Source organism: Ovis canadensis, chromosome 22 (genome assembly GCF_042477335.2).
Source record: "Ovis canadensis isolate MfBH-ARS-UI-01 breed Bighorn chromosome 22, ARS-UI_OviCan_v2, whole genome shotgun sequence".
NCBI classification, from domain to species: Eukaryota; Metazoa; Chordata; class Mammalia; order Artiodactyla; family Bovidae; genus Ovis; species Ovis canadensis.
This window is the reverse complement of record NC_091266.1, coordinates 30,025,285-30,048,604: the sequence shown is the minus strand read 5'-3', so window position 1 is coordinate 30,048,604 and position 23,320 is coordinate 30,025,285. Positions and strand designations below refer to the sequence as shown.

The following is a 23,320-nucleotide window of genomic DNA, read 5'->3' as shown; positions in this document are numbered from 1 at the left end:
CTGGACCTTGAAGGACACACCTGTCACTTCCACCTATGTTACAGTCTAGCCTACCTTGTTTGCATGGCCACACCGAACTGCACAGGAGTCCGGCCATGAGCCCCTGACACCACCATAAATGGGGGTTGCTGTTACACAGTTTGGAGTGTTTTTGGCCTCTTTGCTATTTGCAGTCCACAAGTCAGGAATGAACTTGGCTGGGCAGGGCTTCTGGTCAGGGGCTGTTTCTATCAACAACTCTTTCACGAGCTGCAGTTCACACACTGGCACTGCCTGACTGTGTCTGCAAAGTCTGGGCTTGAAGTGCTGAGAATCCCTCGAGGCTGAACTGTTTCTGGATGTCTGTCCCTGTTTCATTGTCCTTTTTAAAAAAATATTGCAGAAGCAAACAAAATCCTGCACCAGCACCTTGGGCCCCCCGAGGAGCGCCTTGCCCTTCACATCCTCAGGACTCAGGGGCTGGTTCCTGAACACGTGGAAACGAGGACTTTGCACAGCAGCTTCCAGCCTAACATCTCCCAGGTAAAGCACTCTCCACCTTTGAACATGCATCATCCACACCCCAGAGCTGGTGGCAATAGCTGACACAGACTTGCCTCATTTATCTCTTTTGGATACTTTAAAAACTATACAAGAAATAGAAATGAAGCTCAGATTAGCTTCAGTCCCCAGGTGGCAATAGCTGACACAGACTTGCCTCATTTATCTCTTTTGGATACTTTAAAAACTATACAAGAAATAGAAATGAAGCTCAGATTAGCTTCAGTTTAGTGGGTAAAGAATCCGCCTGCCAATGCAGGAGACCTAGGAGATGTGGGTTCAATCCCTGGGTCGGGAAGATCCCCTGGAGAAGGAAATGGCAACCAACTCCAGTATTCTTGTCTAGAGAATCCCGTGGAGAGAGGAGCCTGCTGGGCCACAGTCCATGGGATTGCAAAGAGTTGGGCATGATTGAGGTGACTGAGAACACATGTTCACGCATACACGAGGGGGATTTATGGTAAGAATTTTCAGGTAACTCACTAAATCCAGGCAGGAGAGTGACAGTGACTCAGAACAAACTTGGGCCAGGATCTTGCCCTGTCTTTTGTCTATTTCTGAGTCTCCTTTAGCCTGCACTTTTCCTGTGAGCACCTTCCCATGTGTCAGAATATTGTGGACGGCTTCTGAGTTTTGTGTATAATAATGTAGCCCCACCTGCTTCCAAATGTGGAAAGGATGAGTTGCCCTAACTTGGTCCCTTCATCCACCACTAGACCACTAAGCTGTAGCCAGGAAGACAGGGTACAATGCGCAGGATGGATCGTCACAGGCGCCATGTGGATAGTGACAGGGGAAGGTCAGTTCCCAGAGAAGCAAGGGGAGACGTGGAAAATGACAAAATAGTCTATATGGAAGCTTGTTAGAATGAAGATTCCCAGACCATGCCTGCAGAGATTCAGTAAGTCTGAGGTGGGGCCAGGAATCTGAATTTGTAACAAGTATCTAGAAAGGTTCTGATGCAGATGGTTAGGAAATCACACTTTAAGAAATATTAATATAATGGGTGCAAATATTGTTGATATGGAGAGCAGAACTGTGGTCTCTTGAGAAGTAAGTACAAATGGGCTGGGCCTACTAGATGGTTTTGTCACTCACTTTTATTCTGTTCCCTATTTTCATATCTTCCTTCTCTTATTATTCTTCCTTCCCCTCAAAGAGTCCATTCCTCCTCCTCTTTCCCCTCCCACCTCTCAACTGAATAGTCTTAAGACATAACAAAGCAAGGAAGATTTCTCCCTGGGCATCCACCAGTACTTCCATCACCTCTACCTACCACATTGGACAGACTGTGGCTGGGTCTTAGGAGACACTGCTAATTAGGAGATGGCTAATTTTTGCAATGTGCTTGATGTATGCTAGACCCTTGAGCCCTCGAGATTAGTTGGAAGAGAGTAAGGATCACAGTAAAATATATCCCTTTCCAAGAGCCCCAGTTAATCATTTTGATCCCAGTGCATTAGGAAGCCAACCTAGTGGTTTCCTTGGCAACCTTCTTAAAGACTAGTCTGTTTTTGTCATGAAGGCAGAGTATACAGAACATCCAAAAACAGTCTGGGAACTTAAATTGGTTTGTATGGTTGACACAGCGTGTTAACAGCATTCCTAGGCTGTCCGGAAGAATATTCCAGCCAGATAAGTGTGCCTGGTCTGTAGCCGTCAAAGATACAAAGGGAGGGCAGGGGAGCCCGTCAAGACGGTGGTGCAAGCATCAGTCCAGGCTTTCACCCTCCATGTTCCTGTAAGCCCCTTCCAGGCGGTGGGCCCTGGCAAGCCAGTGCAGGGAGCCCTCAGTTTGGTGAATGGTGATGTTTTTGTCATTGAGCCTCTGGCTTTGAAAGTGCCAGGCTGTCTTTCTTTTACAAAATTAAGTACATTTTTACATTATTTTGATTTTCTCTCTCAAGGTAAGTGGAGAAACCCTTGGGTGTCACAAAACTGGCACTGAGAGCAAGTGCACAGTCTGATGATGGATGAGATGGTGTGAAAACTGTTCTGAGAGTCACTGTAAGAGGGAGTATGTGTGTTTGGGGTTGTGTTAGTGATGGCAAGCCCCTCATTTTATTAATCAGATTATGATAAAGTAGGCACATGTAGAGACTCCTGGGAGAGAACGGAGGGTGGATGGCCTACGTGACACTGGTATAAGATTCATCTTGATTTGCTCTTTTACTCCATTTCTCTTGCCTTCCATATGGACTAATAGGAGACCTGCACTAGTTTCACTGAAGATGTTTGAAAGAAGATTGTAGTCTCTACCACCCATAATGTAACTTCATTTCTCTTTTCATTTTTGAATGGCTTAGGGAAGACTTCAGATGTGGGTGGATGTTTTCCCCAAGAATCTGGGGCCACCAGGGCCTCCTTTCAACATCACACCCCGGAAAGCCAAGAGGTAAGTAAGCTTGAGACCCTGCTATATCTCACCGGGGTCTTGGTTCAGGACCTGAGAGGATAAAACACCTTCAAAATGTGCTTCTTGTAGATATTACCTGCGTGTGATTATCTGGAACACAAAGGATGTTGTCCTGGATGAGAAAAGCATCACAGGAGAGGAAATGAGCGACATCTATGTGAAAGGGTAAGGCTGGCATGCAAGAGCCTCAGACAGACTCAGAGAACAAAGCAGACTCTCCTTCATGAGTGTTCCATTATAGGGTGTCCATTATAGGATCTCGATTATTGAAGATATTATGTCTTACTGGGCTTCCCAGGTGGTGCTAGTGGTAAAGAACCCGCCTGCCATTGCTTAGGAAGAAAGCTCCAGGGAGACAGAGAGAGAACAAAGAAAAGCCTGTATGGATGTTATTTATGAGCAACGGCACCTGATACCTATAAGAAAAGAAAGGTTTTGTTTCATTTATTAAGCAGATTTTTTATTTATGAGACTTTTTAGTCATGCAGTTCATTTTTATTCCTTTTTGATACTTTGAGTAACTAGCCTTAGAGACAGAAGTAGAGCTCCCAAAGTTTGTTTTTCTTTTTTTTTAACTATATTACCTGAAGTTATTAACATCCATGGAAAAGGAGAAACATTAGAGCTTTTTTTAAAAAATCATTTATTCCACCAACATTTACTGAGTGCCTACATTTAATGTGTAAAGTGTCATAGGTGTTCATTATTCTGTTACTTGCATAATCCAATTCCAAATAATCCATGTTGGTGTCAGTTTTGTGTTATGCACTGGTGCATACAGAACCCAAGGATTAGGAAGTCAGACTCTGGCGTCAAATTAGCTGGACTGAAATCTGGTGGTTTCCCTACTAGCTAGGCAAATTAGCAAACTCACTATTCCTCACGTGTAAAATGGAGATAATGACTGTATCCACCACTCTGGAATATTCAGAAGATTGCATTTAGGATAGCACCTGGCAGATAGTAAACACTATGTGCGTTAACCAGGATTCGCCAGGAAAAGGGACAAGTAGGATGCGCGCGCGCGTGCGCGCGTGCGTGTGTGTGTGTGTGTGTGTGTGTGTAGAAAGCGGGAAAGACAGAGAAACAAAGACGGGGAGAGAGAGAGTCGTTATGGAGGCTAAAATGTCCCACGACTGGTCACCTGCAAACTGGAGTCCCAGGAAAGCTGGAGATATCATTCGGCCTGAGTTCAAAGCCTCAGAATTAGGGGAGCCCATGATATATATATCCCAGTCTAAGGTCAGGAGGAGATGACCTGAGATGTCTTGGTTCAATCAGTGAGACAGAAAAAGGAGGTAAATTCCTCCTCCCTCTGTTTTTTTGTTCTGTTTAAGTCCCCAGTAGCCTGGATGATGCCACCTACATTTGGGAGAGCCATCCAGTCCATTGATTCAAATTCTAGTCTCATCCAGAAACATTCTCATAGACACACACCCAAATAATGTTTAATCTGGGCACCCCACGGCCAGTCACATTGACACATAAAATTAACAGTCACACCATAAACTTACTCAATTCCACATGAATTGAGTTTGGTTCCTTGATATGTAAAAGATAAGACTTGTTGAAATGTAATATATTCATGAAGTGAGAATAAAGTTTCCCTTATGATCCCAAGTGGCCTTCAATCAAACCTTTGTTAAAGACATAATTATTGTCATTTAGGTTCACTCTACACAGGGAATGTTTCATCAAGTACTTCATTATTCTTTCTCATTTCAGGATATTATTACCATTCCCCAAGGAAAACTAATTCTGGCTAATTATATATATGCAAATTTATTTGACGACTATCATAAGCATTTTTTTTTTCTAATCAGGGAAACAAACTCAAGTAATACTGGACTGAGAGATAACTCTGGTAATCAAAGAATAAAACAACCTAAAATACCATATCAGGACTTCCCTCATGGTCCAGTGGTTGGGACTCCACGCTTCCAAAGCAGGGGGTTATGGGTTCAATCCCTGGTCAGCGAACTGGCATCCCACGTGCTGCGTGGTGTGGCCAAAACATTAAAAAACTTAAAGTACCATGTCACATTTGGAATGAAAAGTCTAAATACTATATATGAAAGGAGGAATGCACAAATAACATGCCTAGCGCTATACTTACATGGGTATTACATACAAGTACATACACCGAGAATGGCTGTTTACCTTGTTTTCAGATGAAAATGTGAAAAGGTTCATAAGAAAGGAGAGGGAAGAGCTACAGGGGTGAGCCATCTGGGGAAGGATGATGGTGCCAATTAGGATTGGCTTATAAGCAGAAGCTACCACGGTCATAGCCAAAAAGTGTGATCCCTCTCTTCACTGAGCTAGTTCAAAAGCGCAAACGTCAATTGTCAAAAGGAATATTTCAACTCAGTTATTTGGTTAGTCAATTGATAAGAAAAAGTAAAATTACCAGTCGACTGCTATTAATACCACTACCAATAATAGGACCCAGTATTAGCACATGACTTTCTAGTCTCCATGGTCCTTTGAGGCAGAATAGTAGTCCTGTACTTAGGAGTCAGATAGACGTGGGAGTTATACTTAATTCTGTCCCTTACTGGATATATGAGATCCTCTCTGAACCTCAGTTTCCTCATCTATGAGATGGAGCTAGTTATCAGTTGAAAAGAATAAAAGAATACCAGGTATACCATGCTGTATACCTGGTTCATAGTAGCTGATCCTTACATGTGTTAAGGGTCTCCCTCTTCCCGCTCTGGCCTTTCTCATTTTGTCCTCAGGCTGACCATGTGAAGCAAGCACGTATCATTAACCTCGTTTTACAGATGGGAAACGAAGCTCAGAGAGTCAATAGCAGAGCAGATTCACAGCCAGGCCTGCCTCCTACTGACAGTCTCTATCTAGGGGTCCAGGCAGCAGCATTTCTGAAAGCTGCTCCAGTTGATGCTAATGTGTAGTCGGTACTGAGATCCATGCATTCCACCACTTTCGCCGTCTCAAATCTCGTGTGCCTCTGGTTCCAAACCAGAAGTCTTCCCCATAGTTGGCGGATGTGGTAACACTTTGTCCCAGACATGCTCATTCATCCCTCTAACCCATCTGCCAGGCACAGGCCAAAGAGAACTTTCCAAATGTCAAAAGAAAAGATGTTCACTTGTTGGTAGAAATGAATTTTCATAGGAGTATGGATGCAGCGGCTTACATCTCCCTTGCTCGTCTCAATTAATGTGATCATAGCACATTTAAGAAGAATTTAAAAAGGAAGCTGGAAGATTGCTTGAGTCGTGCCTGTTTTGTTTGCTTAAGTAAAATATGGAAAAGGAAATGCTGACATTTTGAACTAACCCACATTCACTGAGCCTATCAGTGGTGAAGACAGACAGCAATGAGTTATAGTTAGGGAGACTAAAGTCATAACCGGCAAGCTTCACCATTCCCAAAATAGCAGCTAAGTTGTTGATATTTTCCAGAAAATTTCACCTTATCCCTGTTAACTGAAGTCTAAAGGGTTTCCTGCTCTGGTTTTAGAGAAATTCTATTTTATTTGGCTACAACCTGTGTTGGATGCACCAGAGTGCCTCCCCTTCATAAATCACCACCCCCGGCCTCCCCAGCTCCATAGATAACTGGAACCTGCCCAAGAAAAGTGCATTAATTCTCCTGCCCTTCACTCTCCTGATCACTGCACGATTTTGCGGCTAGATTACTTGTCAATCACATGAAGCTAAGCCTGTTTGCTTCTGTTTTTCAGCTGGATTCCTGGCAATGAAGAAAACAAACAGAAAACAGATGTCCATTACAGGTCCTTGGATGGTGAAGGGAACTTTAACTGGAGATTTGTCTTCCCTTTTGACTACCTCCCAGCTGAACAGCTCTGTCTCGTTGCTAAAAAAGTGAGTTCTGCAATGTGCCAGTGGGGCAGGGACATCATGGGTCTTTCTTAATGTGGACACTGAGAAAAGGTCGGAGGTGCTCAGCACCTTGGAGGTCATGGGTCCAGCTCCCTCTTGGTAAGGTGGGGGGCATTCAGAGACCCCACTGGTGCAGATACTTGCCCAGGGTCACACAACTCTAGTAGGTATTTGTGTAGTTAGGGGTAAAAGGAACACAGCTTTTCTTCCCTGGCATGTTGGCAGATGGGGGAAGGATCTGGTAAAAACCCCCTGTGTCCATACATACCCCAACCTAAGTATGTATTTACGTCACGGGAGACCGATTTCTTCCCCTGATAAAGAGAACTGTTGGACTAGCTAGCCAGAAACAAAATATTAATGTAGGTGCAATTTCCCACTTACCTTCCTTATTAAACTTAAGCATCTGCCTTCCTCCCTTCGGGAGCACTTCCATGAGAGTTCAGGGCCCTCCTGGTCTTAATTTATAAGACTCTGGGTTACAGAACTCAACTCAAACTGGCTTGTACCAAAAATGTGATTTATTGGTTCACATTACTAAAAAGGCCAGGGTTGACTGGCTTAAGGATAGCCTGGAGCCCAGGTTGAACTGATGTCTTTAGAAACTGCGGTCACCTCCTCCACCCCTCTGCTCTGCCTTCACCCATGGGCCTCACTCCCTGGTTGGAGGTAGGGTGGCTACCGGCAGGTCTCAGTAGAGACAGATCAAGTCCCCAAAGGCGCCAACCAGGGTTCTGAGATTGGACCCCAGAGTTGGCCTGTCTGAGGCCAAGTGCCCGTCTCTGAGCCAGCTGGTGGTGCCCAGGGATGCAGTGCCCTGATTGGTGCAGCTCTAGAGTTAAGGATAAAGTCAGTCCTCCCCAAACTGCATGGACTGGAGGAATAGAATCTCTAGGAAAAATCTGTGGGGCAGGTAATAATAACAGCTGTCTTTTATAGGCCCTTGTCCCGTTTCCCCTCCCAACCATATTCCATAAACTTTTCCTAGCTCTGCCTCAGTCACCTCTTCCCCCTACACCTGGATCAGGATACAGCCCTGTCCTGTCCCAGCAGGCCAGGCCCTACCTGCTGCTGATGCTCTGCTGCTGCTAAGTTGCTTCAGTCGTGTCTGACTCTGTGCGACCCCATAGACGGCAGCCCACCAGGCTCCCCCATCCCTGGGATTCTCCAGGCAAGAACACCGGAGTGGGTTGCCATTTCCTTCTCCAATGCATGAAAGGGAAAAGGGAAAGTGAAGTCACTCAGTCGTGTCCGACCCTCAGTGACCCCATAGACTGCAGCCTCCCAGGGTCCTCTGTCCATGGGATTTTCCAGGCAAGAGTACTGGAGTGGGGTGCCATTGCCTAATGAGCACTTTTTCCATTTAGGTGAGATGAATGCCTTCCAAGGGCACTTTTTAAAGATGCAGAGGCTCATCCTGGTGCTTATGCATACTTTCAAATGTTGAGACAGACCAGGGGGAAGGTGAGGGGTTTGGGGTCAGGTAGGCCTTTAGGTAAAGTTTCCTTTCCTATTTACTCACATCTAAGCTGGACCTCTCAGCATCCTGAGTAATCCCACACAGGACAGTCAGGTGAGGCCAGACAATGGTAGAGCGGGCTTCTCGGCCCCTCAGAGCCAGGCCCTCTAAGTCCTGCAAAGGGACACATCTCAGACTGTCATCTGCAAAACCAACAACCCAATAATCTTCCTTCAAATTCATGAAATATTGGGGGAATTCCCTTTCTTCTGGGGCCAGAGGAACTTAGGTGCAATCAGGCCATGGAGGTGTCATGATCCTTGGCTGATATTATCTGAGCAGAGGCAGGGACCAGAGGTGAGAACCTGGAGGAACCTCACCCCATCCTCTCTGCACCTAACTCGAGTCTGAAGGATCAGAGGGTCTTAGTTTTACAGTATGTAAAACTAGCAGTATTTTTCAAAAACCAAAACTGCCAGGAATTTTAAATCTGCACTGATAAGAGTGAAATGTGGGCTTCCATCTCTCACTCCCATGTGGAGTGAGTGTGCTCAGACATCCCTGGGACGGTGGGGAGATTGCTGGGCAGAAGTAACACCCCAGCAGGGGATATTTTGGTCTGGTTTAGAACAGCTTGGCTTTGGGAGGATAATCTAACCAGGCCATGGTGTTTAGGAGACAGAATTACCCTCCCCACCGCCCCCAAACCCCAGGAGTGGCAGCAGGAAGTCACACTGATAGAAACGCGGCGGGAAACCTTCTGTTTGGCAACTGCCTCGGACAACCTTTTTGTCGCCCAGCTGGTGGTCTTGAAATTTCCTGGGGCGCCTGCCTGCCTTACATACACATGGGGCGGGGGCAGCAGGCTAGAAGATGGGGTTTTGGGTGGGGATGCAAAGGAGACAAGAGGGGCCTCTTGAGGTTGCATTTTCAAGAGGCCCCAGGGGAGGGTTTTAACAGTCCAGTAATCTGTATCATTTTGGCTTGTCTGTTCCTCTTGGCATTTTAGGAGCATTTCTGGAGTATTGACCAAACTGAATTTCGGGTCCCACCCAGACTGGTCATTCAGATATGGGACAATGACAAGTTTTCTCTGGATGACTACTTGGGTAAGGCTGACATGCGGATACTTTTCTCTAAGATATTGTACTTGAAATTAGTTAAACCAACTAGAACTTGGAATCAGTTATTTAAATCTCCAGTCCTGTGGGGCTGGGGTCACATTCACTGCCTGGATGGCCTCTGGGCACTGTGGCCTGCTGGGCGCTATCCCAGGTCCTCTGAGAAGTGGGCGCAGTGAACGGCACCCCTTGTGTGGGCCCCGTCCACCCTCAGGGTCCTGGGGTAGGCTCTTGCACCAGCTTCTGACATGTTATGAAGACACAGATTTTGTTTTCAGGTATGCCTCAGCCTTGCCTCCACTTCCAAACCTCTTTTCTTTTCTCGCTCCCTCTTCTCCCTCCCATCAACACCTCAGAATCGGCTTCCTCCGCCTCTCAGAAGTCACCGCGGTCCTCTAAGATCCCAGCCGTCATTCCTCCCCACCCTTCTCTGTGGTAAAAGGCCCTTGTTAAGCCCCACTGCGGGCCCCTCCATTTCCTGGCCCTCTCTCGAGTCCCTGCAAAGCACAGTGTGCAGATTTTCTCTCTCCCAGGCCTTGGGTGTCTCACTGGCCCGCTCTGTTCCTTCCTCTCACTCTTTAAACACAGGCCTTTGTTCTCCCTAGCGTTTTGTGGATCCTCCCCAGGCTCTCTCAGTGACTTACCAACCCCTCCTCTGTTGAAGGCAAAGCTTCCATTCTCGCTCTATGCAAGGTATGACTCGTAGACTTGGAGGTACAGCCTGGCCGCCCACGGTGCCTGCCATACAGTAACAAGAAATACTGGGATGACTCATACTGACTGCTCTATGCAGTGTATCAAATCAACACACTATATACCTTTGACTTACACAGTGCCCTTTGTCAATTATGTCTCAGTTTGAAAAAAAGAAAACTTATGATGATTATTCCCCACACCCCACCGGAACCTTTTACCTGTACGTTCAGCTGGCACCTCAAATTTATCGTGACTAAGATCAAACTCAGCCTTTCTGCCCTGACCTCATACCTGCGTGCAGCCTCTCCCAGTAGCTCAGGCCATAACACCCAGAGTCCTCTGACGCCCTCCTCTCCTTTCCTCCCGCTTTCCTAAACAGTGTAACCTGCGGTATCATGCACATTTATTTTCTTATTTCTGTGATCTCTGCCACTTGCCAGTTCAGACGTAACTTTCTCGAAGCCAGCATTACAGAAGCCCCGAGCTCACCTCCCTGCCTCCAGAGCATCTCTCCTGGCAGAGGAGAAGCCCAGCAGTGGTCAGTGGCTACATCGTGTTCATCCCTCTGCCCTGCACAACACAGAGTGCAGTGGCTTTGGCTTAGTTGGTTCTTAATAAGAATTGAACAGACAAGTGAGTATTAAAGTGCTGAACTGAAGAAAAACGTACAATCTAAAAGTTGTGAGTCCAGGCATCTTACTGAGGACTGCAACCTAGGACACCACCTCTCAGAGAGCTCTAAGGAGCCAGGATAGAAGAGGTTTCTGCTGGGTGGGGGAGAGAAAAAAACAGGTAGTCAAACATCAAAAGATTACGCCTAATCACAAAGAACAGATATCTCAAGTTAATGACTTTAGTGCTTTGCTATGTTTGGAGAGATACAAGATCCTGGACCTGTTGAAATTATGCCTTAGATATGCATCTTAGCTAGCCAGAGCCAAACGCAAAGGTCAGAATGCTTCCCCCTCCATCTTGAATCCCCCTTGGGTCACAGACTCAGGTGGGGGCTGCAGTGACTAAGGTCCTGATCCTTGTAGAACTGGGATAGTGGGTAACACTTTGTTTACTGGAATGCCAGGCAATGTTCCCTCTTCACGGGAGTATGCTAATTCAGCATGAAGAACAGTAGAGAGTTTTCCCTTGGAACTGAAACAGAACAGTCTGACAACAAATGAGGATGACTGTATCTCTGATAACTAGTGGGTAAATGGTTGCAGTTATTACCAAAAGGAGAGAGGCAAAATAAAAACAGGCATAAACTCCAGAAAGGCTTGTGGGCTATGGATGCATTAAGATGAAGGACAGTTTCTAAGTTTATAGAGAATCTGCCACCCCCTCCCTGGTGCTCTTTGCTATCCCTGTTGAAGACCACCTTTTGTCCCAGTAAGTAATTCATAGACTTGACCCAACATACCCAGACGATCATCTGAAGGAGAGGGGTCCTGGGAGTTCCCAAGCCCCAAAGACAATCAAAGATGGTCATTAACTACAAGAAAGCTCATGCCTCAGATCACGGAAGAAAACCTGTGCTTCTCTGGGCACCCTGAGCTGGGCTTCCTAGTTCCTGGGAAGAATGTTCTGATGAGAATTCAATGTTCCTTCTCAAATTCTTGTTTCTGAGGTTTCACTAGGAGAGACTTGAACTTGACTGTTCGATGGCACTTCCCATGTTCCAAGTACCAGTTGTCTTTACCCAAAGCCAAATGACTGTTCGGGGAAGTTTAGAACCAACATGAGCAAATTCCAAGTCTAGTGGAAATTGTGCTCTTAGGTGTTTAATTATTTTGAGCTTGCAGAAGAACTCCATTTATGCTCCTGTCTCTGAGAAATAAAGCGGGTAGACCTCTGTGAGATGCAGAGCAGTGGGCAGATACTTTTGCCATTTTCCATCCTATCTTGAAAGAATTTTAACTGTCTACAAGGCTCCATTTCTCTAACTCACCTGTCACCTGTTCAAAGTCACAGTCTAGACCTCTCTTCTGACAAGTACATTCTGTTTACTTGTGAACATCGCCTGATCCACTTGAAATTTATTTGGGTTTAATGTTTCCTTGGCTAGGTTTCCTGGAACTTGATTTGCATCATACCATCATTCCAGCAAAATCACCAGAGAAATGCAATTTGAACATGATTCCAGACCTCAAAGCCGTGAACCCCCTGAAAGTGAAAACTGCCTCTCTCTTTGAGCAGAAGTCCATGAAAGGATGGTGGCCTTGCTACACAGAAAAAGACGGCGCCCGTGTGATGGCTGTATGTATGAGTATTTCCTGGTTGGGGGTTTATTCCTTTTCTTCTTTAGGTTTTGCCCTTTATGAGTAGATTTGCTGCAGATAAGGAAGGTTGAATTGGTGGTACTTTTAAGTTTTGGGAACGGGTTGTACCTGGGATTATAGGAGAAGGTGGCAGATGCTGCGAACATATGTTTGGGGTTGAGTGGAAGATAGAAGGATTGGAATTGTCAAAAAACTGGGAGTGCATGTGATTATACTATATTTTTGTGGGACTCTCTTTCACCAGAAGTGCTAATTTACTCTGAGCTTCCAGTACAATTCAGTACAGAAAAAGAAACTTCAAATTTAAGCTGTTCTCATCTTGAAAAAATTTAAATTTAAAGATGGAAGAAGCAAGGAGTATGAGCATCCATTGAACTTTAAGGCCATAAGTTATGAGCACATTTGGAAAACTCAAGATAATTTCAACGTAGAAGCAGTAGTGCCATGCCCTGTCACAAAAAGGCTATTTAATTCATTGCGTATTACTAATAATAAGCATTTTAAACTACTTATTATAAACTAGACAACATACTGAATGTCTTACATTCATAATCTTGTGTTTTAAAACAACTTTAAAATTTACTCGGTTGGCCAAAAAGTTCGCTCGGATTTTGCTGTACAGAATACCCGAATGACCTTTTTGGCCAACCCAATACATAAAATAAACTGCACTCACTCAAAACAGAAGACAACAAAAGTGCACAATTTGAGTTTTGACAGATACATATGCTCATGAAACCACCACCATAATCAAGCTCCAGAACATTCCCATTATCCCCAGAGGTTTCCTTGTGCCCGTTGCAATCTATCACTTCCTCTATCCCTGGTGAAGCTAGCTTCCTGCCACTCTAGAGCAGTTTGTACATAATCTCATTTAGCTCTGCTGATAACCCCATGAAGCAGACATTACCTCCATTTTATAGACTTGAAAGAACGGGCTTAAAAATAGGAATTACCTTGCCATAGACACACTTTCCTGATAGCTCAGCTGGCAAAGAATCCACCTGCAACGCAGGAGCCCCCAGTTCGATTCTTGAATCGGGAAGGTCCCCTGGAGAAGGGAAAGGCTACCCACATCAGTATTTTGGCCTAAAGAATTCCATGGACAGTATAGTCCATGGGGTCGCAAAGAGTCAGACATGACTGAACAACTTTCACTGCCATAGAGAGATACCTATCTTTGACTTGTTGACTGAGGAGGCATCTGTGCTTCATCACCTAATGAGCATCAGCGTCAGAAGTTCTCAGATTGCTGGTGACTTTGTGGGTTCCAGGTTCTAGAAAGCCTGTTACCACCCCAGTTAAGCCTGGCTATCAGAGTGGGCAAGTTTCTAGAGCTCTTGCAGCCTCAGTGTCCTCATGTGCACTGGAGGACCACAGCAGTACCTGACTTCTAGGACTGTCCTGAGCATCACACTAGAGTGTCCCTGTAAAAGGCTTAAGCAGTGCCCCCTGCACCCCTCAGGCACCTGTGAACAGGGAGGCAGCATCCATTCACTCATGCCTTTGTTCTGCAAGTATACAGTGGGTGCTTACTAAGTGCCAGCACTGCTCCATACAGTAGGGGTCCCATGAAGCACAGAGGCTCTCCTGGAGCCCATAACAAATGCTCAATGTTAGCTATTGTCATTAGCAGTATTCAGATTAATCTGGGTCCAAGCACAGTTACAAAGGGAGATAATGTGAGCAGGCAAGGAGATGGATGTGAAAAAGTTAGAATGATGGGGATCCGGGAAAGCAGGGAGGAGGGAAAGCAATTTGTCCTCTCAGTTTCCCACAAGGAGTCAGTTCTGAAACACATGGAAGAGGAAATGTGATGAGATCTCTTGAGGAAGATTTAAGGCGATCTCAGGATTGTTTTACAAGAATAAAAATCACTGCTTGGGGAATACGCCTTGGGTTGAAGTGAAAATATTTGTGAAACGTGATGTCATGTGTTTAACCTGTTCTGCTTTACTGAAGGGGAAAGTGGAGATGACATTGGAAGTCCTCAATGAGAAGGAAGCCGACGAGAGGCCAGCGGGGAAGGGACGGGATGAACCCAACATGAACCCCAAACTGGACCCACCAAAGTGAGAGGCCCTCTTTGTTCTGATCCTCAAACACCTGCAGTCTGAAAGCCCCCCTCCACTTGACTTAATGCAATGGATTAGCCGTTGTCTTAGTTTTGTACTGAACAGGCGGGATGGGGGATGGAGAGATTGGTGATCTGGCTTCATTTTAACCATTCTCCTTTCTGTGAAACCAAAGTCCAGTGTGTCTTCAGCATCTTAAGAAGTCATGAAAGGTTAAAGACTCTCTCAGCCAACTAAGGGGAATAATATCTTTCCTTGGCTTTGTAAAACATTATTAATTATTCTTTAAACTGTGTTATGCTCTGAGATGTAAAATATCTGTCCCTGCTGAGTTGGGTAGGTAAAACCATTTCTTTGCAATGCAGCCGACCAGAAACCTCCTTCCTGTGGTTCACCAACCCATGCAAGACCATGAGGTTCATCGTGTGGCGCCGATTTAAGTGGGTCATCATTGCCCTGTTGATCCTGCTGATCCTGCTGCTCTTTGTGGCTGTGCTTCTCTATTCCTTACCGGTATGAGTCCTTGGCCTCTTGTCTTGGCCTTCTGGGTGTGAATTATGGTTGGTCATCTCAGTTGGTACTTGCCGTTTTTGCTGTTCAGTAAAATGACCTACCTTGGGGCTTCCCTGGTGGCTCAGTGGTAAAGAATCCGCCTGTCGATGCAGGAGACTCAGGTTTGATTCCTGGGTTGGGAAGATCTCCTAGAGAAGGAAATGGCAACCCACTCCAGTATTCTTGCCCAGGAAATCCCATGAACAGTGGAGCCTGGAGGGCTGTAGTCTGTGAATCACATTCTCCAGGTTTTATGAATTACAGGTAGAACTTCAGGGTCTATTAGAAACAAAACAAAACAAAACTTTGGTCTCAGGAATTCTAGAAGAAATCCCTCACGCCTTTATCAGTGTGGGTCTGAACCAGAGCTAGCATTTCTGATGGATCTTTCTGCCTTCAGACTTTTTGTTCCAAACCATCCTACATCTTAACTCTTGACCTTTCATGCATCCTGGGCTCATTAGAAGCCTGCACCACCCTTGAACTCTGGGGGCTTCCCAGGTGGCACCAGTGGCAAAGAACCCACCTGCCAATGTAGGAGACATAAGAGACACAGGTTCAGCCCCTGAGTTGGGAAAATCCCCTGGAGGAGGGCATGGCAACCCAATGCAGTATTCTTACCTAGAGAATCCCATGGACAGAGGAGCCTGAGAAGCTATGGGCTATAGTGTTGCAAAGAATTGGACACGACTGGAGCAACTTACCACACCCCCCTGAACTCCATCCAAATTGAGTTGGCCTCCCCAAAGAAGTATTGCCCTAACCTGCCAGGATGCCTTTGCCAAGACTGTTCCTTAACCTGTGTTCTGGCTGTTAAAAGCTCCCTCATTCTTTAAGGCCCACATCACATAACATCCCCTTCATCTCCACAGTCACAAAGGGAGTTCAAATGGGAGGTTTGTCAGTGTGCCTGGAAGCAGTGTCTTCATTCCTCTGAGAATCCAGGAATTTGTTGAGCATCTGCTATAGGGTAAAAATCAGAATACAGAGATGCCCAAGGCAGGATTTCTGCCCACAAGCAGATCACGTGTCTGCTTGTCTGCAAGATACGAACAAGTAAATTACTATGAAAGGCAGCCTGGTCCAGAGGTATGAAAAAATGACCATCAGACCCCATTGCTGAGGATGGTTGCACCAAGGAGGGGGCGTTTAAGCTTAGCGTGCCCAGTGGAGAAGGGAGAGTCCAAGCATTCAGAAACCACTCCTTCAGTTCATATTCATAATACAGATTATTTTGTGTTTAGTAGCATAGTCACACAACCCCAAGAGCAGGGAGTTGGTGTCTTCCTTTCCCCCAGCAGATACTTTCAGCTGTAAGTACATGCATACTACCGGTTTGGCCAAAAAGTTCATTTGGATTTTTCTGTAAGATCTTATGGCAAAACCTGAATGAACTTCTTGGCCAACCCAGTATTTTCTTATTGTAGGTAGCTCAATCTGTCTTGACCATTTAGAAAACCCCTTATAGTTATTTCTTCTTCTTGAGTTAGACTCTGTTGATTTAAATCAGTGGTTCTCAACTGGGAGCAATCTTGCCCCCCAGGACATTTGGATGCCTGGAGACATCTGGTGGTCACAACTGGGGGTGATACTGGAAACTAGTGGGTAGAGGCCAAGGATGCCGCTGAACATCCTGCAATGCACAGTCTCCAACAAGCATCATCTGGTCCTAAGTGTCAGTGGTACCATGATGAAGAATCCCTAAGTTATATATATGTATAAAACCCTGTTTCTGTTTCCTTTTCAGAACTATTTGTCAATGAAGATTGTGAGACCAAATGCGTAACAGAAGCAAAGTTTTCAAGAGTCATCCAGCAATGAGAGAATCCTGTCTCTATTAACAGATTAAAACCAAGAATGAGTCTGTGTCTGAGACTACATTGCAGAGGCAATTACACTACTTCGCCAAGCCCCATCACTTCCCAGAGCATCTAGGTTCCAAGTCAGGCTAACAGGCAACATTTTCATCTTACCTTTTGAAGTATTAAAGGTTTTCACCATGTATTTTTCATAGTAATTTTCAAGGTGGCTGGTTCCATTTAAAAATCTTTTTTTATGTGTCCTACTTCTATAATTCAATTTGTAAATTGCTGAAATAGAACATGAGAATTTCTGGATTGTGATTTCATATACTTCTTACCTGTAGTCCACGAAAAGGGCTGTGCATTATAAAATAGTAGAATAGTTAGAGGAATTGTTATTTATGCCTGCAACCATTGCTATATTTTGTATGGATAAATGTCATAAGAGTATATATTCAACCTCTGTGATGAACCCAAATAAAAACATTTCACCTTCAGCATATACCTATTTGTTGCAGCTGTGGGCCAAGCTGAGAAAGAGGCAACTTCCAGTCTGGGTGTCAGTGGATAGAATGGTATGCCCTGGCGGTTGGCTATAATTCCTTTATAAGCATATCGCCAAATCTTGCCAATATAATAAATTAACATTTATTTATTCTATGCACACTATTGTTCTAAATGCTTTATGCATATTAACTAACTTAGTCCTCAAGGTAATCCTGTAAAAGGTAGGTAACATTATTAACCCCATCTTGCAGCTGAAGAAATTGAGATATATGCATGAAAATCAATGATGTTAGAACTCACTATACACAAAAATAAACTCAAAATGGCTTAAAAACTTAAGACATGACACCATAAAAATTCTAGAAAACAGGAAAAACATTCTCTGACATAAATAGTACCAATGTTCAATAGAAATAAAAACAAAAATAAACAGGACCTAATCAAACTTAAAAGCTTTTGCACAGCAAAGGAAACCATAAACAAACCAAAAAGACAGTCTACAGAATGGGAGAAAATATTTACAAATGATGTGATCAACAAGTGCATAATTTCCAAAATATATGAACAGCTCACACAACAACAACAAAAAACCAGTCAACCCAATCCAAAACTGGGCAGAAGACCTAAAAAGACACTTCTCCGGAGAAGACATCTAGATTGCCAATAGGCCCATGAAAAGATGTTCAACATCACTAATTATTACAGAAATGCAAGTCAAAACTACAATGAGGTACCACCTCACACCAGTCAGAGTGGACATCATTAAGTCTACAAATAACAGATGCTGGAGAAGGTGTGGAGAAAAGGGAACCCTCGTGCACTATTTGTGGGGAAGTAAATTGATGCAGCCACTATGGAAAATTGTATGGAGGTTCCTCAGAAAACTAAGAATAGAATAGCCATATGACCCAGCAGTCCCACTCTTGGACATATATTCAAAGAATATATATTTGTATATTCTTTGCATTCATACATTCAAAGAATACACGCACCCCTATGTTCATAGTGGCACTAGTCACAATAGTCAAGACATGGAAACAACCTAAATGTCCATTGACAGATGAATAAAGAACATATGTCACATATATACAGCACTACTCAGCCATAAAAAGAATGAAACAATGCCATTTGCAGCCACATGGATGTATCTAGAGATGATCATACCAAGTCAGAAAGGGAACGACAAATACCACGTGATATCCCTTACATGCGGAATCTAAAGTCTGACATAAATGAACGGAAAACAGACTCAGGGACATAGGAGAGACTGGTGGTGGTTATGGCGAAGAAGGTTGGTGGAGGAATGGAGTCAGAGGTTGGGGTTGGCAGATGTCAGCTTTTTTTTTTAATTAATTTTAATTGGAGGCTAATCACTTTACAATATTATAGTGGCTTTTGCCACAAGATGTCAGCTTTTATATACAGAATGGGTAAGCACCAAGGTCCTACTGTATAACAGAACCATAATCAGTTTCCTGTGATAAACCATAAGGGAACACAATCTTTTCTAAAAAAAGAACATACATATATGAATAACTGAATCATTGCTGTACAGTAGGGATTAACACGGTAAATCTATTAGACTTCTATTACAAAAATTAGAATTCAAAAAAACTTAGAAGGGGAAATATGTATACTTGTAGCTGATTCACATTGTTGTACAGCAGAAACTAACACAATAGACTTTTTAAAGAAATTGAGGGATAAAGAGATGAAGTAACTCACTTGAGGTCACACAACTAATAAAGAGCTAGAATTTGAACCCAGGCAGTATGGATTCTTTTCATCTTTTTTTGTGGGGGGCAGGGGGGGCGGTGAACCTCAGATATACAGATGACACCACGCTTATGGCAGAAAGTGAAGAGGAACTAAAAAGCCTCTTGATGAAAGTGAAAGAGGAGAGTGAAAAAGTTGGCTTAAAGCTCAACATTCAGAAAATGAAGATCATGGCATCCGGTCCCATCACTTCATGGGAAGTAGATGGGGAAACAGTGGAAACAGTGTCAGGCTTTATTTTTTGGGGCTCCAAAATCACTGCAGATGGAGACTGCAGCCATGAAATTAAATGACGCTTACTCCTTGGAAGAAAAGTTATGACCAACCTAGATAGCATATTCAAAAGCAGAGACATTACTTTGCCGACTAAGGTCCGTCTAGTCAAGGCTATGGTTTTTCCAGTGGTCATGCATGTATGGATGTGAGAGTTGGACTGTGAAGAAGGCTGAGCACCGAAGAATTGATGCTTTTGAACTGTGGTGTTGGAGAAGACTCTTGGGAGTCCCTTGGACTGCAAGGAGATCCAACCAGTCCATTCTGAAGGAGATCAGCCCTGGGATTTCTTTGGAAGGAATAATGCTAAAGCTGAAACTCCAGTACTTTGGCCACCTCATGTGAAGAGTTGACTCATTGGAAAAGACTCTGATGCTGGGAGGGATTGGGGACAGGAGGAGAAGGGGACGACAGAGGGTGAGATGGCTGGATGACATCACTGACTCGATGGACGTGAGTATGAGTGAACTCCAGGAGTTTGTGACGGACAGGGAGGCCTGGCGTGCTGTGATTCATGGGGCCGCAAAGAGTCAGACACGACTGAGCAGCTGAACTGAACTGAACTGAAGGGTCTGGACATTTCACTTCAGTATTTGTATGTATTTGCCTTTTTTAACAGAGACGGCAATGGCAACCCACTGCAGTACTCTTGCCTAGAAAATCCCATGGACGGAGGAGCCTAGTAGGCTGCAGTCCGTGGGGTCGCTAAGAGTCGGACACGACTGAGCGATTTCACTTTCCCTTTTCACTTTCATGCATTGGAGAAGGAAATGGCAACCCACTCCAGTGTTCTTGCCTGGAGAATCCCAGGGACTGGGACGTCTGGTGGGCTGCCATCTATGGGGTCGCACAGAGTTGGACACAACTGAAATGACTTAGCAGCAGCAGCAGCCTTTTTTAAAATTGAGAAATAGCTGACATACAGCATTATATTAGTTTCAAATATAGAACATAATGATTTGAATTTGTATATACTGCAAAATGACTACCATAAGTCTAGTTAACATCTGACAGCATACATGGTTACAGAATATTTCTCCTGTGATGAGACTTTTAAAGATCTAGTCTCTTAGAAACTTTCAAAGAAGCAACTTTCAAATAGGCAATACAGCATTATTAACTAATCACATGCTGTGCATTATATCCCATGACATCTATAACGGGAAGTTCGTACCTTTTGACCCCCTTTACCCATTTTACCCACTCCCACCCTCCCTCCCCACTTCTGGCAGCCACCAATATCAGTTCAGTTCAGTTCAGTCGCTCAGTCGTGTCCGACTCTTCGACCCCATGAATCGCAGCACACCAGGCCTTCCTATTCATCACCAACTCCTGGAGTTCACTCACACTCACGTCCATCGAGTCCATGATCCCATCCAGCCATCTCATCCTTGGTTGTCCCCTTCTCTTCCTGCACCCAATCCCTCCCAGCATCAGAGTCTTTTCCAATGAGTCAACTCTTCACATGAGGTGGCCAAAGTACTGGAGTTTCAGCTTTAGCATTATTCCTTCCAAAGAAATCCCAGGGTTGATCTTCAGAATGGACTGGTTGGATCTCCTTGCAGTCCAAAGGACTCTCAAGAGTCTTCTCCAACACCACAGTTCAAAAGCATCAATTCTTCGGTGCTCAGCCTTCTTCACAGTCCCAACTCTCACATCCATACATGACCACTGGAAAAACCATAGCCTTGACTAGACGGACCTTAGTCGGCAAAGTAATGTCTCTGCTTTTGAATATACTATCTAGGTTGGTCATAACTTTTCTTCCAAGGAATAAGCGTCTTTTAATTTCATGGCTGCAGTCTCCATCTGCAGTGATTTTGGAGCCCAAAAAAATAAAGTCTGACACTGTTTCCACTGTTTCCCCATCTATTTCCCATGAAGTGATGGGACCGGATGCCATGATCTTCATTTTCTGAATGTTGAGCTTTAGGCCAACTTTTTGGCTCTCCTCTTTCACTTTCATCAAGAGGCTTTTTAGCTCCTCTTCACTTTCTGCCATAAGGGTGGTGTCATCTGTATATTTTCTCTATTTATGACCTTTTGCATTTTTTCCTTCAGTTTCCACATATAAGTGAGATCATACAGTATTTATCTTTATCTGACTTCATTTAGCATAATGCCTTCAAGGTCCGTCCATGTTGTGGCAATTGGCAAGACTCGACTCTTATAGCTGAATAATATTCCATTAAGTATATGTATCACTTTTTATCTATTCACCCATCAATGGACATTTAGATTGTTTCAATAGCTAGGCTATTGTGAAAAATGCTACAGTGAACATGGGGGGCTGTATAGATCTTCCATTAATGTTTTTGTTTTCTTTGGACAAATACCCAGAAGTGGAATTGGTAGATCGTATGGTAGTTCTATTTTTAATTTTTTAAACTATTTTTAACTTTACGAAGAACCTCCATACTGTTTTCCATAATGTGTACACCAATTTACCAACAGTGCACAACTCAGCAATAATGCCAAGACAATCACCACTACAAGACATTCTAAATGTCCCAAAGCTTCAGCATTAGCATACCATTTCTTGCCCCCCTGGTTCTGTGTTGCTCTTTGAAGAGAAGTGTTTGTTGATCTCACCACGGTCTCATACATTAACAGGACAATGTTCTCAACATGTTATAGAAGACACACCAACTGTCCTTGGTTTCAACATGGAGCCACAGGGTTGCTACAGCCACAGGGCTGTCTGTCACCCATTGCTTGACTATCTCAGGTCCATGCTCCTCTTGACAGCCCTCCCCCTGGTGGTATAGCCCTGTGGTTAAAAGAAGCTAAGAAGTGCACAGCAAAGAAAGCCATCAACAAAATGAAAAAGGGTTCCAGACAAGATTGTTATTTGGAATGTTTAGCCATCGTTATGGCTTCCCTGGTGGGCTCAGATGGCAAAGAATCTGCCTGCAATGCGGGTGAGACCTGGGTTTGATCCCTAGATTGGGACAATCCCCTGGAGAAGGAAATGCAACCCACAGCAGTATTCTTGCCTGGAGAATTCTATGGACATAGGAGCCTGGTGGGCTGCAGTCCATGGGATCTCAGAGAGTCGGACACGACTCAGTGACTAAGCACAGCACGTGGCCCTGGCACCAACTAATCTGAACAGATGCTTCACCCCATAGAAATGGAGAAATGGCGATGAACAAACCAGAACAGCCATACCAGTATATGCAGACAGAATATTAGCCTTCCTTCCAGGGACCCCCACCAACACACTCCCATAGTGCCTCACTAAAGTCTGCTGAATGGATACATGAATGGCTTTGAGGATAGGCTTTTCCTCCCTTGACTTCAGCACACCTAACTGGTATCCACCAGTGACGTTCCTTTGAGAAACTGGTGGCAAAACCCTATCAGGAATGAGTAATTCCCGAAGATTATGTTGAGCTGGGCTTTCTGGGTAGCACCCCTCCCCCTCTTCCCATCCCCCCAGAAAACACTTCATCTTGTCAAAAGATAATGGTCCCTCATTTGAGGTTGTTAGCCGCCCGGTGACCTATAAATGATAGCTAAAAGCTGGAACTAATCACAGTCCAGTCAGATTGTCGCTTCACTGTGAATTAAATAACACTTAGTCCTGACTCTAGCAAGTGCCGCATTAACGCTGGAGCCTTCATTAGGAAAATAAATCTCCATCAATGTCCTGAGAGTGACGAGGAACTGAAAATCCTGACAGGCTAACACTTGACTTTGTTTTGTTCTTCCTTTCTCATTTTCAGAAGGGGGGAAAAATGTCACAATTAGACCTGCGTGTTACTTTAAAGAACTATTTATGGGCAGAGTTCTGAAATCCATTTTGGAAAGGAAGCCGAGGGGAGCAGAGTAGTCTGGTTTTCCAGGTGCTGGCCAAGTGGCAGCTCCTTGCCCCTCAGAGCTCACTCAGGCTCAGAGAATTTTGTTTGTCCAAAGACTGGAGCTGACTTGTCTTACCACCATTGAGCAGATGTTA

At 44.4% G+C, this 23,320-nt stretch overlaps 1 protein-coding gene across 5 annotated transcripts in view; it reads left to right on the top strand.

The window, feature by feature from the left end:
• MYOF (myoferlin) overlaps window positions 1-17,303 on the top strand; it is a 177,612-nt gene extending 160,309 nt beyond the window's left edge. For all 5 annotated transcript variants that reach the window (XM_069567540.1, XM_069567537.1, XM_069567539.1 and 2 more), the window contains 9 exons: window positions 383-522; window positions 2,847-2,935; window positions 3,026-3,121; window positions 6,669-6,810; window positions 9,297-9,396; window positions 12,164-12,354; window positions 14,340-14,449; window positions 14,818-14,965; window positions 16,752-17,303. In XM_069567540.1, coding sequence (XP_069423641.1) covers window positions 383-522; window positions 2,847-2,935; window positions 3,026-3,121; window positions 6,669-6,810; window positions 9,297-9,396; window positions 12,164-12,354; window positions 14,340-14,449; window positions 14,818-14,965; window positions 16,752-16,790 — 1,055 coding nt within the window. In that variant the 3' untranslated portion in view covers window positions 16,791-17,303. The remainder of the gene's footprint in view (window positions 1-382; window positions 523-2,846; window positions 2,936-3,025; window positions 3,122-6,668; window positions 6,811-9,296; window positions 9,397-12,163; window positions 12,355-14,339; window positions 14,450-14,817; window positions 14,966-16,751) is intronic.
• The last annotated feature ends 6,017 nt before the right edge of the window (window positions 17,304-23,320 follow it).